The sequence below is a fragment of the Acanthochromis polyacanthus genome, chromosome 17, assembly GCF_021347895.1.
Source record: "Acanthochromis polyacanthus isolate Apoly-LR-REF ecotype Palm Island chromosome 17, KAUST_Apoly_ChrSc, whole genome shotgun sequence".
Lineage (NCBI taxonomy): Eukaryota > Metazoa > Chordata > Actinopteri > Pomacentridae > Acanthochromis > Acanthochromis polyacanthus.
In genome coordinates, this window is record NC_067129.1 from 15,270,108 (window position 1) to 15,286,302 (window position 16,195).

The following is a 16,195-nucleotide window of genomic DNA, read 5'->3' on the forward strand; positions in this document are numbered from 1 at the left end:
TGTCAGCGCTGTTGTAACGTGTGGTCGTGGTGGTCCTCCTAATGGTCTGTGTGAATGAGTAAGAGAGTGAGGGAGGGGAAGGCAGCAGGAGGAGGGAGGAGGAAGGGTGGCGGTGGGAGGAGAGGCCAGGGAGCAAGTGTTTACTCGAGCTGACCAGGAATATGGTGCATATATAGAAGATGAATCTTGGAGGAAGGAGGTTACCGGCGGACGAGCGAGCAGGCTCTGCTTTATCAGCTCGTGGCTGCACTCAGCTGATCTCTGGACTCTCAGATTGAGCAACACACCAAGAGGCAGGCGGCTCCAAAAATCAGTCAGCAACAAAGGCAGGGCAGGAGGAAGGATTCAAGAAAGTCACAGAATAGCAATAAAAAAAAGCACAGGCTAGAGAGTGTGAGGAGGGAGCGGCAGCAGCTCAAACAGACAGAAACAACAGAGTTAAACATTGATAGAGGCTATTTGAGGTATAATGGTGGACAAGAGTTTTTATCTGAGGTTTTGGGGAGGAGTATGAAGGATTTGAGAGGATGGGGGGAGTCAGAGGCAGGGGTCTGGGGGAGAGTAACTGTGGTGACAGCCAGTGCAAAGGGACCCGCACTCATGTGAGACACAGAGGAATTATAAGATAAAAAGACAGAGAGAAGGACCAGAGGAGGACCGTCAGACCCCAGGCTGGACTTGAGTATGGGTGTAAAGAGTAAGGCTGCTGCAGCTATCTTAGTCCTGCTGCTGTTCCTCGGCTCGCTGTGGCTACGTGAGTATTTCTGTGTGAATGTGTGTGTGTGTATGTGTGTCACTAAGGTGTGTGTGGGTTTCTGTGTTGTACCATTAATCTATACAATCCCTCCCTTGTTTAGAATTCATTTGCTTCAGATCTGGGTTGTGTCACATGGCGAGAAGGCTGCAGAGTCAAGCATGGTGGTCTCACTGCTTTATGCCTATTTTCTATCCCCAGAAGTAATTTTAACATCACATAAATATTATTTTTGTCAGATCTGACATGTTTTTGGGCTGTCAGATGGCATATGACTCTTATTATTTTAGGCAAGTCATATCAGGTAAGCTTTTGTCTAAGAACACACAAAAGCACCGTTCTATCTTCTGCTGTGGTCATAGATGCTTGAGGTGTAATAGCATCAGAAGGTTTATAAAACATTATTTAATAAATTTAGAAAAAGAAAAAGTCATTCACGATGGCTCTGTCTTCTCTGCCTTTTGAAATCCTAAAGTTGACAGGAAACGTTATAAACGAATCTCTAGGCGACAACTTTGTTTCAAAGCGAGCATTCCAGAAACCTGCAGCCATGTGGTGTGTTTCTTTACTCTGGATCAATTTCAGTGTGCTGCTGCAGCAGACAGAAGCATGAACAGCCACCTCTGCATTCTCATAGTACCTTGGTTAGGAAACTTAAATTTACATCTCGCTCTTAGTCAGGAGTGACTTCATATCCTTCTTGACATTTTTGGCACCACCTACAGTAGGTCACTGACGAGTTAGAAATACATTCCTGACAGCTGTGTTTAATTTGAACTGAGGGAGTTTGGTTGTTCACCAGCTGCACGACCTCACTAGATGCTCACAAGTTCAGCTGAATGTTTCCTGGCTCATCTTCTGGGGTGTTCCTGCTGATGATACAGTGACTTATTCACCGGCTGCCGCAGACACAGATGATGATGATATCTAGTGACTATTCAACGGCATGCTGGGAAATAGAGGAGCCCACAAATTCACAAATTAAACGTCTTGATTCAAATTTGAGGGTATTCAGTCTAGCTGTGGAGACAGACTTTAATTTATCAGCTATTTCTATAACTGCAGCTTATTCTGTTAACTTAATGTAATAATCATGTTCTCTGTATGGATCTTGTGACCACACATTGAGGCATGTAAATCTGCGAGGGGTTTAAAATGATTCCTAATGGACATCCTCAGCGTATGTCATGTGGATGTCAATTAAGATGACAGGGTTTGCCTTGTCTCAGCTCTGGAACATGCTTGAAATGGATTAAAACTCAATATCACACTTGATCTACATGGTATTTGTGGCATTAAGAATGCTTGTCTTTATATACTGTACAGTATGATCTAAAAGCTCAGTGGAAATAATTGAGACCATAAGAACACAGAGAGCAGCCTCATCGCAGTCAGTCACATGTTACAACAGGATAACAGTTTTGTCAGATGACAGTGCTGGATAATTATGAAAAAGGATGTTCTCATGTGATTTTCAAGGGGCTATAATCAATATAATATAACAAAGTAACAATGAAAAAAGGGTACAAACCTACAGAGAATTATCACATGAAAATGCAGTTTTCCTCAGCTTTTCAGAGCTTTAAATTGAATTTCCGCTAGATTTTTAGCTCTCCAGACCACAGCTTTATCATTATACTTCCCTCTTTCTGCTCTTGTCTTGTTGTTCTCAAAGAAAAGCTCTAAAAAAAACACTTTACACTGATTTCTTCCAAACACAGCTGGTGACGAGCTGCTGAACATAGTGGTGCATTTAGCAGCTGAATAGCCAGATATCTCCCTCAGGAGCTTGTAGAGACCTAAAACAAAGCTGAAAACACGTGTGTATTAGACCGACATGTGCCTTATGGTGAGAAACACAGTGCCAATAAAATAATAATGTTGCTCTGTAATCTGTGCAAAAACTAACTGCAGTATTGTCTCTTGTTCCTCTTCCTACTGTCTCCCTGCAGAGGGAGGTTTGGATTACCACTGGGATGCTTGCTTAAAAGGTTATAATCAGGTGAATAAGGTAAAAGGACAAGCAAATTATGAGGCAATAATGACATTACTTGCACATTACATGGATGACGCTAGGAAGCAGATGGGCAATTTGAATGAATCTCATCCACACTCTTCCTGCCTTTGTCCCTTGTTGATTGCCCCCACATTTACTCGTCTCCCATCCCCCACCAACAGTTCCACCAGCTGTCCAACAGCAGCGGGGCTGGTACGGCTGAGGGCCCCCGCGTCCTGGAGGCGTGCCCCGGTCAGACCTTCCAGGTGTCGCTGCTGCTTACCCACCTGCTGGCTGCACCGGCTTACAGCTCCGACGTGCTGCTGCAACCGTATCTGTCCAGCTGGGATGAGCTTGTGAAGTAAGATAAAGCAGCGAGAGAGATAGATTCGTTTACAGCCACCAGAGAAGGTGAAGTGTTTTATGGCTCAGAATCTGCCCTCTGTAAGCTCAGTCATCCTGTTCTGTGTTACTCCCACAGGTTCATGGAATCTCTCGGTCCAATGGTGGGACTGATATCTAAAGAGATAGAGACTAAGACATCTGTGATCCGCCAACTGGCCCTGCAGGCCGAGGAGAGCCCTGAAGCAGAGCTAAGCCCAGATGTACACTCGATAAACTCTGGGAACACAGTTGTTGGGACAAAGAGTAACGTAGAGGCCTCGGAACATGCTGGTGCTTACCACTCTGTGCGCTCCATGATCTGGGTGGAGCTGAACCGAGGCCTGGTGGACTTCCACCACCAGTCGGACTCTGGATGCAGGACCATCCTGCGGCTTCATCGCGCTCTGCTTTGGCTGAAGCTCTTCCTGGAGAAGCTGGCTGAGACGCCGGTGGCCGGCCGGCTCAAGAGCCCCTCAGACCTGTGCCGCGAGGCCTACCAGAGAACCCTGGCCAACTACCACACCTGGTTTGTCCGCAGGGCTGCAGAGCTGGCCTTCATAGCCATGCCAGAGCGAGGTTTCTTCTTCAGGCTAGTGTGTGTGCAGAACCAGGACCAGCTGAGCATAGTGCTGACGAGAGTGGCTCAGGCTATTGAGGAGGTTTACAGCAGGACACAAAAAGCCCTAGAGGAAAATGGCATGCTGGACTTGCCATAAGAAAGGTGACTGTCAGACCGGACATCCAGCCTCTGCTGCTGTTTCACCATGTTTTGCACTGTCCTCATGCTATCCTTGGCACTACACATTCGAAAACCAAGTTTTACTGCAAAAACGAGGGTCTAAACTTCTCAAGGAAACATGAATGGACTTGATTTTTTTTTCCTTTTAGCCAAAACTGACATGTGTCATTCTGTTCCTGCTGACCAAAGTGCTGTTTTCAACAAACAACTGACATATTACACGTCAGTTTTCGCCTGACATTCCTCGTCAGATTTTATGAGATAATGCCTCAAATTCTGCTCACCTTAGAGGCAGCTGATAATGTATTTAGACTGTGAATTATTTAAGCATGTGGGCACAGTAGCGATACAATCCCCTGTGCTGCAACATGCCCAAGAGGAGGTAATCTTTTAGAGCGTCAGAATATATGGGATCATGTTTTTTGTGCCTACACCCACCCATATGTAATTACAATCATTTTTTCTATACTGAAAATTACTGCAGTTCTAAGTGTAGTTAATGCTTGATGATTTAGTATGCTACCTCATTACTGGACAGTTTTAAATGCCGTGCAGCCCTAAAAGCTCCATGGGACCAATCAATTCTAATCGATGAGGTATTACACAAAGAAATCAATATGAGCTGAACAAAGCACAATATGGTGTTTTACAGTAAGAGCTATGTCGAGCACTATTTTGTCAGTTTTACACACATTGGAAGTATTTTTTTTATCATGTTCAGAATGATTAAATACTTGTTAATAAAAGAGAGAGAATCCAGTTGCGTATTTTGTTCCAGTAATATGATAACTCTGACATTCACACGCCTCTGAAGTGTTGTAATGTCATCCACCAACCAGCAGAGGTTCCAGTGCTCGGCTGCAGACTAATCTTTATCTGATGCATGTGATGCAGTTTCCACTTTGTAAAAAAAAAGCCAAGTGGCATCCCGAACAGCTTTCTGAACCCAAATACAAAGCATTCCCCGCTTGAAGTCGCTCTTTAGCTGTAAGAACATATTCAGTCTTGTAGGTTAAACACTAGAAAGCCGTGCTGCAAAGCATTCAGGGTGAGAGCGGTGGAGCCGGTTTCAGTCACCGGTGCTGCTCTTGATCAAACTATTTTAAACCCACAAATACCCCTAATGCTGTGTAATCCTTGCTCCGTCCACTTTCCTGCTTCACTCTCCCTTCTTTCTGAGGTAGGACACGGCGCAGAATAGAGAGATAAGGATAGAGCCTGAAGCCCTGGAGTAGAGGAGACAGGAGAAGGTCAGTGAGCGGAAGTACACTTCACCTTTAATCTTGTCAAGCAGTCAGGGGCAGACTATATTAAAGCAAGCCAAAACAGTAATAATAATCAAAAAACTAAACAGGATTCACTGAGGATTTTTGATGTTGGGCCAAACTGTATGTATGATATGATTGAACTGCTACCTGTTACATAATCCATTAGAGAACTTTGACCTGTGATCCGTGGAAGTGAATGACGTGTTCATGGTGACATCTTCACAACATTCAGCACAGATTCCCCTTTAAAATGCGATTATCATTTCATATAAAGACCTGTTGGGATCTTGGTTCCCATGTGCACAGACTGGTGTCCACTATGAACTGTATGAGTCTGACTGGTGCTGTAGGCTGTGAGGATTATGGTGAATGAGATTACATTAGATTACATCCACTTGACGCTACTTTTGACACCAGCTGGCTTGCTTTTCTCTCACTCGAGAAGGGCGAACTATATTTAACTGCATTCTGACTCATAGTGAACCACAACACAAAGATTTACATAATAAGTAATAGTCATTCTTTCTCTCCTTTTATGATAACGCTAAAGACTTAACAAAAGATGACTAAGAAGCAGAGGCAATGTGAGGTTTAAGTTCCCTTAAAGGACATTTATTCATTTCTCTATCTTGGTTTGCAGTAAACATGAGCAAAAATATACATACAGTAAGAGCAAAAAATAAGGATCCAGAATATTTCATCATCCGTTTGGGCGACAGTATTTCATGAATTTCTTTCCTGAACAAATTCGTTCACCACAGTCGTAAGCGATAGTACAGTTTAACATTAAGAGGGTAGGCTGAGGGTAATGAGGTTTGTTGGATTCTTTCTCCATTTGAAACATGACTAGTCGGGTATCTCCAACATTTGTGCCTCCTTGCGGGTTTATTCTGATCATTTTCTCAGGGCTCTGTTAAAACTTTGATTGCAAGCTTTACAAGCTTATTTTAAGTAAGCAGAACAGACTCAAATGAAGACATTGAAGCAAAAAATAAACTTTTCCAATCAAGCTGTTGACATTTCGCTGGATTCAATTATGAAAACCCACCAGGCAACTCCCATGATGTGATACAAGCCAAGCTAACACATTCTCTCCTCTTTACAACAAAATACTCTATTATAAACAAAGCCATTCTCTTTATGCTGTTCCATCATCATCATAACACACACGGGCAAAATTGTCTGAGTGCAATATCTATACATTCTTTCCCTTTTTCTTTCTTCCTCTTTGTGCTGGTTTTTGTTACAGTTTTTCTGCTAAATAATCATACAGCCACACGAGAAATAAATATATTGCTTTTTGAGGACATCTCCAAATTATCACAGGAAAAAAATACGGATAAATGGAGATAAGAGGAGCGAACATTCTGTGACACTGGGGAACAACACCGTCTGTCCACCAGGAGGCACTGTTTTGTTGCAGTGAGACGTGTTCCTTTTGTGCGTACTATTATTATTATATAAGAGGAGGCCTTTGAAGAGCACAGGGCCCTCAGCCCTCCGGCTGGATCCTACAGTATCTCTGTTTGAGATCCTGACTCAGATCCGCAGTCAGTGCGGCACAAATAAAGACAATTTCAACTGTCATGAAGATCTTTGGTTGAAGAAGTAATCTTCACATGCACATGAGTGAAACAAATGTTGTCCAATTAGGAGATGGAGCGAAGCATTTTATTTTCTGGGTGCTGAGTTTGATCATGAAAAACAGGGTTGAATGGACTGAAAAGAAAGAAAAGGGAAATGAGTTTCTCTCTGAGGTTTCAGAGACGTCAAAGCAGGCGTTTGACACGAGGAGGAGGAGCAACAAAGTAGGGTAAAGAAGTTCAGCGTGCCTACTGTGGATTAGCTGACCAGATTAAGAGATTACAGTGAAATTAAGTAAGTGTTGCGGGAATGCCAGAGGAGAAATGCATGTGAAGTGGTCAGTGGATTCACCAAAAAGGAAATAAAAGAGTCTCAGATGACTGTTGGAGCGCGTCATTCATTACAGTACAGATAATCACATTAGATCTAATCGTCTGTCTTTCACTCTCCGTTAAGTCACATAACGAGGCCCTATTTAGACCACTGCGAGATATTTGCGAGCATACTGAGAAGCACAACGCTCTGAGAGAAATGAAGTTGTGAAGGGGAGCCAGACCTCAGTGTGAGGACAACAGATGCTCGTGTTCCACATTTGCTGCGCTTACATGGCAGGATCATGGTACAGATTTGTAGCTGTGCCAAGGTCTGGTGCCCGAGTCTGAATGTGTGACTCCACAGATTTCTCCAGCCAATGTTTGCAGGTGTTTTCTGACGAATTTGTGTGCCTCTGCAGCACAGTGACTGCATGTTAAATAAACAGCACCAAACTGTACGACTTTCAAAGAGGTTGAAATTGGTTGTCCACTTATCATGTTGGCCTCTAGTTCAGACTGATTCATTAAACAGCGGAGAATACCACAACAACAACAACAACAACTTAACAAAATAATTATCTTTTTCTATGAGGTCAGTGAAGTAAATCTCCAGTTTTTCACATTTCCTACAGGCCTAGACCGTAAATAAACACGCTGGTGCACAAACTAAATCGCTCATAACATTTAAAAGAAGATATAAACTATACATTTTGATATCCTGGATGATAGTGAGTATGAATGAAACACAGGGAACAAAACAAACTCTCTAAAACCTCCTCCTCCAAAACTGTAAATACATTAATTCACAAAAAACGAAAGAAAATGAAAGCACACTTGCAGTGCAAAACAATAAAAAATGGCATCTATTTCAGATACAAATGAAATAGATGCAATACACCCAAGAAATACTAAATATTCATGTTGAATGAATTAAAAACTGTGATGCAAGAAACAGCTTTGGGTTAAACTCGAGGGATAAAGTGATGAACAGGGAGTGTAATGCCGTTGTGTGGATGAAGGATCATTTTTTGCTGTTTTCTGATGATATTCAGATGGTTGATTGGGAGAATAACTGTAAAAACTAAAGCTACGTCTAGCTGATTTGGAGTTTTAGGCTCCGCAAAGTCAGATGTCTGACTGATGTAACTCATTTGGCATCTGTAGCGTTATTATGATAATCCCCGGCGACCCAAATATGTATCACACCTGCTTTCTCGGCTACTCTGGGGTCAAACAACCAGCAGGAATATCAAATGATCCCAAATAATGATTATTTAATAGAAGTCATCTGATGAATGGACGCGAGCATCTATAATGTATGCCACTTAATGAATATTGCACATCGCATGCAACTTCCCGACCTACAGTATGAAACGGGGGCTTGTAAATGGAACACAACACACACACACAAACATACACACACATACACACAAAAAACACACACTCTCCTGTACTCCCTCCTCACACCTTTTCACCTCTACCTCACACTTTCATTTTGGAGATGCTTGTCTTGCTGTATCCTGTTTTTTTTTTTTTTTTTAAACAGAAACACACACTTGCTGTGCGCGAGCTTTAAAGATTCCAGTGCGGTCCCCCCTGGTGGTCAGCTGTTTCACATAACCGCGTTTCAAACTCAGCAGCGAGGCCAGATACGGCCGCCTCCTGCCCTCGTAGCACACTAAAGACAATACACACATGCAAATGGCTTCATCTCTGCATCCATCCATCAAATATGCTTAGGTTTGTTGGATTATTCTTTCAAGTGCAACAAAATAGACATACTGATATAAGGTTATGATACCGTATAAATACTGTGGATATACACATTTTGCTTTGTGACTTGTGTATATTCTTATATAGAGGGATCCTCTATAAGGAGGCAGCAGGAGGGGAGCAGCAATACAGTGATAATGTCGCTGATCCTTGCAGACTTTTCGAAAACACACGTTCACATCCTTTATATCCCCTAGTTGGTCATGCAGTATAAATAGACGTCACCTCAGACTAATTTACAGAAAATAATTTGTCTCGATGCTCACAGACAGAAATAATGACAGGATTACCACCCTTTAATTCTAGCCCCACCTCATCACACGACTGGACAATTTCCCCGCTCCCGAACAAATTAGCGACGGGAGGGGATTGTAAACAAATCCTACAAAGGGTGTGAATACTGTGATTTCTTTCTGTGCATGTGCCATGTTGCAGAGAATGAAGGAAGTAGTTTGAAAGGGGGAGAGGAAAGGTCAACCTAGTTGTTAGTGTTGATCCTCAGCTTGAAAGACACTCGTCCGGCAAACTTGTCTCTTTCATTTCCAGTGGGAATGTTGTTGGCGTTGATCTTGCACTCGATGTTGACATCTTGATTGACGGTGATGTTAAGGAACTTGACGGCGACCAAAGGCTGGGAGTAGTTCACCTGCAAAAACACATCCAGTGACGTCTTTGAACACAGGCACCAAAGCACTCTGTCTGGTGCATTTTTATTTCGAGAAAGTGTAAAACAGTCACTCGGCAGTCAGTGTTTTCATCTTACCTGAGCTTTCTTGCCATAATAAGGGTAGTACATGAGGTTGAAAGTGCCATTTGGAGGGTAGTAAGCCAACTCTCCAATTTTGTCGGTATCTTCTCTCTGTTTAAGGAAACAGTTTAATCACTTACATGGCTTGAGTGATCGCTTCATGTGCGCCATGGAGGGGGAGGTGATCATCATTAAGCTTTTTCTAAATCCTAATTCTCACCAGCTACTTCAGGGGTCTAATTAATGCGAGACAACAGCCTAGTCTTTATACTTATTCTGTATAACTACACGCTTCACTGCAACTATGCATGTGTAAACAGAATCTACAGGCTACAAAACGCAGGTTCCCTCCTGCTCTTACCCATTCATCTTTGCCAACTTTGTATCTCTGACAGTGGATGAATTAATGGAAAGAAGAGACGAGCAAAACAGACAGTTGGTGCAAATGAGAAAGACGCAATGGTTGAAATAATACAAATGTTGAAGAAAGTACAGGTGGCATACTGCAGATGAGAGTGAGGCACAAAAGCTGTTAACGGGCCGACATCCAAATTGTTACGTTAAGCCTTTCATTGTGAAAGACAAAAAGGGATTACCTTTGCACCACAGGTGACATACGGAGCCTGGCCATCCTTTCCTGGCAGCATCCCAATCACCTGGCGAGAAAGAGAGACAGGTTCCTCAGCGACTTTTCCACTCCACGCTTATCCAAACACGCAGACACTAAAACAGTGTTTTTAATTTCCCATAAGACACACCTGAGAAAAACACAATAACCTGATCTTACTGGGATCTGCTCCTCATTCCCAGCCAGTTTCACTATCTCAGTCACTCCATGTCTCCTAGCAACACCATCCCTTTCCCTTCCCTCTTTTCTTCCTTTCATACCCGATTCAGCTTGATGATGATGCATGGCTTGCCCTCCTGGTATCCATAGTAACGGTCAGTGATTCCAGAGCAGTCCTCAAGAATGGTGCGGTTGAACTGACACGAGCGCTTCGGGTTGTTCTTCACGTCGCCGCTGTCCTCCTGCTTGAAGTACTGGTCTGGGGTGCACTCGTGGTTCTTCAGGGTCTGGACTGAGTTGTTGTAGGCTGGAGGGTGAGAGGGGGAGCAGCTCAGTTTGTAAAGGCTTATGACTCAACTAAAACCCCGGTGCAAAGGAAATCTCCTGCCCAGTAACTGTGAGGGAATTATCTCTTATTAGGTGAAAACAATTCATTCTGGATAGTTGGATAATCCATGGCAGTAAGCTTGTGGAGTCACACTGTAAGAGAGGGCAAGAGCCAGACTTACGTGACAGGAAGCGGTCCAGCGCCTGAGCGTACATGTCCCAGCTCTCAGTGTTCCTGATGTTGTAGACAATCTCGAAGGTTTCGTCTGCATTGGGTCTAATCACCATACCTGTGAGCGACAGAAACACGGCAGGGAATTCATGACGTGGAAACACAGACTGTGACCCGAGTTCATGCGGTTTGTGTCTGCAGATTCCGCACCTGGTGTGGAGAGTCGGTCCTGCCAGGTGGGTTTATGGTCATCCAAGGTCTGCAGCATGACATACATGGTGAGAGCAAACAAGCCGGCGAGGAAGATGTAGAAAATTAAATAGAAGAGAAGGATAAGACCTGCAGACAAGGAGAGGAGAGAGTTAGATCTACTGTGGGCTTTATCTGGGAGGAAAGAAGAGAAAAATGACATTTGAAAGATCTTATTCGGAAAATAGGAATGAGTTTGAATCACAGGGGGTGATAAAATATAAAGTCTACAGTTTACTGCGTCATCGAAAAGCAGATTCATATCAATGATAGAAGTGTAATTAATCAGGGAAAGATCTCCTATTCTGTTTCACACTACACAGAATGCAGGAATTCATACATGTTCTTAGAGAAAAACAAAAAACTTGCAGAGGTTTTGCGGAATCAAGCGGCCAAGTAGCAAAACCCTAGCAGTTACATTTATTTTCTTCACATTGTTATTTTGTATTTTTAATTTAATTCTAAATTATACACATAAATATGCAAAGTTTAGTCAATATTGTCATCTGTAGCCTCGGGATAATAAAGCTTTTCCTTCGCTTTGCTTTAACTGCACTTCAATTAAATTCAGTTGAATTCAAAAATGTTGAGTGTTTTGCAGTAAAAGGCAGGTTCTATATGAGCACAACGTGGCACTGGAGTGAAATAATAACTTAATAAGAATGTTTTTCCATTGAAAAATGAGCAAGTATAACACAAACAAGTGTTTTTAAAAATAACATGAAAGAAGCACTGGAAACAGAATCTGTTTCCCTGTGATCACATTTGATCAGCTAATGTGGGAACACTAAAAAATGAATCATTAATATGCACTGGAGCTGCTGCTGCTGAGAAGCTCTCAGCTCTACATCATGTCTGAAATAAGTTTAATATTATTTTACTTGAATGCATGAAAAAGCCAGAAGCTGTATGCAGACCCACCCTTTACTGTCTTACAATTCACTACAGAAAAAAAAAAAACTATTTCCACTCCTATTTTTCTTTTGCATTAACTGCTGTGTTCAGACTTCTGCATCTCTCAGTCTCACTTATTGAGCTGCTGGCTGTACATTACTGCGGAAAGCTTCTGAATTATGCATGAAGGCTGCATCAAACTAACATCTGCCACTCAGGCAAGTCTACTTCATAATCACTGTAATATAGAAACACATTTTAAACATGAATAATCACACAACTGGATCGATGATGAATGAGGATAACGTCGGTGGAATGTCTGCAGCTTCGTTGTTTCACTCTCTGACCGGACATGAACGCAGGATTCCAGTTAATCCTCAATGAACTGGAGGAGCTTCTGCAACATCTGCCTCTCTCTTTCTGTCACACACATCATCAACTGTCCCTTTTAAGCTTAAAATATCTTTCATTGCACAGCATAGTCTAAAATTAAGCAAATTTTTTAATTATTAGCAGGAATGCTGAGTGTAAGTTCATGCTGGCTTTCCTCACATTCCTGCACACACTGATGCAGAACTGCGGTCTGTCTTCTAGCCTGAAACAAGAGGAATTAAACCAGGATTGAATGGCTGGGGACCAATTTCATGATGGGGTTGACCTGTCCACAGAGGGGAGATAACAATGACAGAGAAGGGAGAGAGGGGGAGTAAGGACCCCCTGGAGGCTGGTCAGGAGGCTACAGGCCACAGACTGGGCTTATTTCACCGACAGAACACAGTGATGATGTTACAGTCAACAGAGAGAAGGGCTGCGACTAAAAATAGCCTTCATTATAAATAAATCTGTCACTTTTCTTTGTGATTTAAGGTTTTCTCATCACAAAGATGAGATTTCAGCCAAATGAAAACCTCACTGTAATAAAGTTTCCTACGGGGAATCATGAGATGCTTGCAAAGCAGCTGTTTGATCCCATCTCAGGCATCCTTCTCCACATAGAGAACAACATAAATAGCATTTCCTACACCCCCCCCCCCCAACTTGAAGCGTCAACACCTGAGGCCAGTGTTGGATAGTAGCTGAGTGCCCCGACCCTGAGCCTCTGTTGGATGGCCCCCAGCGTGGATCTTGCCCTCCCCTGTCAATGCTGCATCTGCCTCCCCACACTGCCGGGCCTGCAGGAATCTATGACAAAATGTCACGGGGAGGCTGCTCCATGGGGGGGCGATTACAGAGGGATTCGAAGCTCCTGCGTGTGAATCTAAGTTGGTGCAGCGTGGAAAAGATGCAGGCTGAGTTATTAAATATACAGAGAGCCAGACTGGAGGCCCGGGACCAGGCTGCAGGCGCTACAGAGCGAGCGAGTCATGAGAGAGAAGCTGTGACAAACCGAAGCGTTGAAGTGTTTTTCTGTGTCGTCCGGGGGGGGAATGATGTTGTGCTATACCGCAAATACGACACCACCCAGGGGAGGCTGGATGCGCACATGTGCACACAGGATCAAGCGTGCAGGCAGGGTGGCTTCTGCCTTGGCAAAGAGGGTGTTGGGTTTACAGTCTGCCCTCTCAGTCCACGCCGATGATGGACAGTGGAGCATCTCTCTTTCAGCCCGGTTTTGTTCGCAGACGGCAGTTGAAAGCGTGGAACAAAAGGACAGGTTGGGATGGTTCGGCGTCCTGTTCTTTCTTCGGTCATAATGGCAGGAGGTGTCTCTTTTCTTTCAGAATTAATGGGGAGGACATGCCGTTTAATTGCATTGTGATCAAACAGAGCTCTGAACTAGAAATTGAAAAGGTCTGGAGAGAGCAGGCAGCTTTGAGCTGCGGATCTTTTACTTTACAACCGTTTATTATCTTGTATGCAGAGTGCAGTCTTACAGTAACAGCACTGTCATAATGTTGCTCACTACGAGGCCCTTTGAGGTTCTCTTTCTGTGTTGCTGTGAGAATCTTTTGTTGTTTTCTTTGGAAGTGGGAGGTGCACAACACTTAATTCGTCCTGTTTTAAATAGACATAGTTGTTTGACCATGTTTCACTGGTGTCAGCTGGTGGCAATGTAGCATCAAAATTGTGGGACTGTTCTACTTTATCAAGGCTATTTCCATATTATTACAGCTCTTTACACAAAGCAGAACACACAAGGAAGTGCTCTGCATTTCATCCTCAAAGAAGTCTTTGATCCAATGCACTGAACGAACATTACTCTGCATGATTATGAATGTGAACACAACAAATTTGTCCTTTAAAGAGGCTGACAATCCTGAAAAGGCTGTTTTCTCGCCCTCTTGTCAGTGCAAGAGGTGCAGGTGTAGAAGATGGATGGATGCGAGCCACGTCGCTGAACAAGTGCAACCAGAGGTACAGTGTGTTCAGCATTAGAAGAAAGAGGAAGCGTTGCGGTGAAATGCCAAGTTTAGCAGACCTACATGTAGTGGCTGAGTACAGAAATAGCCTAATTAACAAGCCTCAGAGAGCTGCAGCTTAAAAAGGCCACCAGACCTTAAAGTACCGGGGGCACCCTGAGCTGGATTAAGTTGTACACTGAGGGAGGATCCAGCAAAAGAAGCTACAGTCGATGATTCCCAACTCTGCACACAATAGTGTAATGTCCATTGGTGAAACATAATCACTGAAATCCTATCACAGGCAAAACCACTTTCCGGCTGGAAGCACTTCACAGAAGTGTTGAGTTTAAGATGATGTCCCCAGGGGAAAAATCAAATATAATCTCAGTTCCTGAAAGTCCTTTTGCTTTGCTAGAACACGCGGAATTGATACCTTCCTCATTGGCCAATGAAGTCATTAGATTAGGATTAAATCCCTCACTGATTTACACACACTGGGAGGGGCCGGGTTGGAGGTGATACAAATAGCATTTGGCCCTGGGCTTTACCCAGATTAAAAAGCTCCAATGTCATTAGAACAGAGCCATATGCGCGCTGTCATTTCATGAATCTTTGAAATAGTTGCAGGGTCTGGACAGTCTATATGGCAAAGATTCAGAGTTAATTAAGTAGAGGTTGGGTCAGGATCTTCCTTCAGGGGAGGAAAAAGCCTGCAAATGAATGACATCATGTGGAAGGCACATTTGATAGAGCTACAGGCGCACAAACCACACGTAACTTCAGTGAGCCACTTTCCAAGAAAAAGTCCCCTCTGCAGCAGAATTCATGATCTAGCTGGAAGAAGCACCGCTCAGCAAAGAGGAGCTGATGATGTGCACTTTGCAACAGACTGGAACCTGTTTCTGCTGTAATCTGCCTAATTCACATGTACAATAAGACCATATGCCTCCACCCTTATGCCAAGCGCAATGCGCAGGGAAAGCATTGCCATAAATTAATAAATAAAGAAACTAGGCAGGAGGGGAGATGGGGGGAAAAAAATCCGCCGGCTTCCAGAGGAGCGGTGCCGCAGTCAGATTTCAGCACCACAGTGTGGTGGACAGCGACAGCCGCCTCATTACCTGAATGAGCCAACTTCACTGATGCTCTAATTCTTATATTAGAGTCATTCCTGAGGCTCTCCTGCTCTGAAACACCACGCTGGCCCCTCAGGAGAGGTTGGAGACACTATGACAGAGACCTGTTACTGAGCCCAGGGACCGAGTTTGCTGCATTGCTGTGGCCGGACAGGACTTACCCCAGCTGCTCGCAGTTCTGCCCAGAAACTCCCTCGTCCTCGGGTTCCATATAAACTCCTTCCACTCGCCTTTTTCTCCATCCTTTGCCATTTTCTCATAAAAGTTCGGACTCCAAAGCTCTGAAGCAATAAGCGCCCGATCGGAGCAAAAACCAAGACAGCAGAGAGGGACAGAGATGGAGACTTGAACTTAAAGCGCGCAAAAATGAATAGATATAAACGCAAAAAGCACTCTTAGTGGCTTATCTACTGAAGAACTGACAGGCTATCAGAGGAGGTAGCGGTCCAACACTCGGAACAGACCTAGTAACTGCCCTCCCCCCCAGCTCTTGTCTGCATGCCGCAGAGTTTTGATGAGTGGTGCAGAAATGTAGTGATACTGCGGTAAAGCACTCCCTCCGCCTCTCTATACAAGCTACACACACACACCCCTCTACACATGCGCGCGCGCGCGCACGCACACACACCCCTCTACACATGCGCGCGCGCGCGCACACACACACACACACACACACACACACACACACACACACAAAGCTTTCACCCCCTCTAACCTCATCCTCCATC

The 16,195-nt window shown here is 43.9% G+C and overlaps 2 protein-coding genes across 3 annotated transcripts; one reads left to right on the top strand and one right to left on the bottom strand.

Moving 5' to 3' along the window:
- The first annotated feature begins 21 nt into the window (after window positions 1-21).
- On the top strand, window positions 22-4,632 carry gltpd2b (glycolipid transfer protein domain containing 2b). 2 transcript variants are annotated; one of them, XM_022188654.2, is made up of 4 exons: window positions 22-754; window positions 2,707-2,756; window positions 2,933-3,111; window positions 3,232-4,632. In XM_022188654.2, exons 1-4 carry the CDS (start codon window positions 685-687, stop codon window positions 3,848-3,850), a joined length of 918 nt encoding a protein of 305 aa, XP_022044346.1. In that variant the 5' UTR covers window positions 22-684; the 3' UTR covers window positions 3,851-4,632. The 2 variants fall into 2 exon arrangements, with proteins under 2 accessions (XP_022044346.1, XP_022044339.1); XM_022188647.2 differs by having other exon boundaries at window positions 23-754; window positions 2,707-2,765.
- Window positions 4,633-5,726: 1,094 nt separating this feature from the next.
- atp1b2b (ATPase Na+/K+ transporting subunit beta 2b) lies at window positions 5,727-16,016 on the bottom strand. Its single transcript, XM_022188637.2, has 7 exons — window positions 15,629-16,016; window positions 11,057-11,185; window positions 10,857-10,964; window positions 10,449-10,654; window positions 10,157-10,216; window positions 9,576-9,671; window positions 5,727-9,458 (listed from the first exon to the last, which is right to left on the bottom strand). The coding sequence occupies exons 1-7, from the start codon at window positions 15,717-15,719 to the stop codon at window positions 9,291-9,293; spliced, it is 858 nt and encodes a 285-aa protein (XP_022044329.1). The 5' UTR covers window positions 15,720-16,016; the 3' UTR covers window positions 5,727-9,290.
- Between the last annotated feature and the right edge of the window lie 179 nt (window positions 16,017-16,195).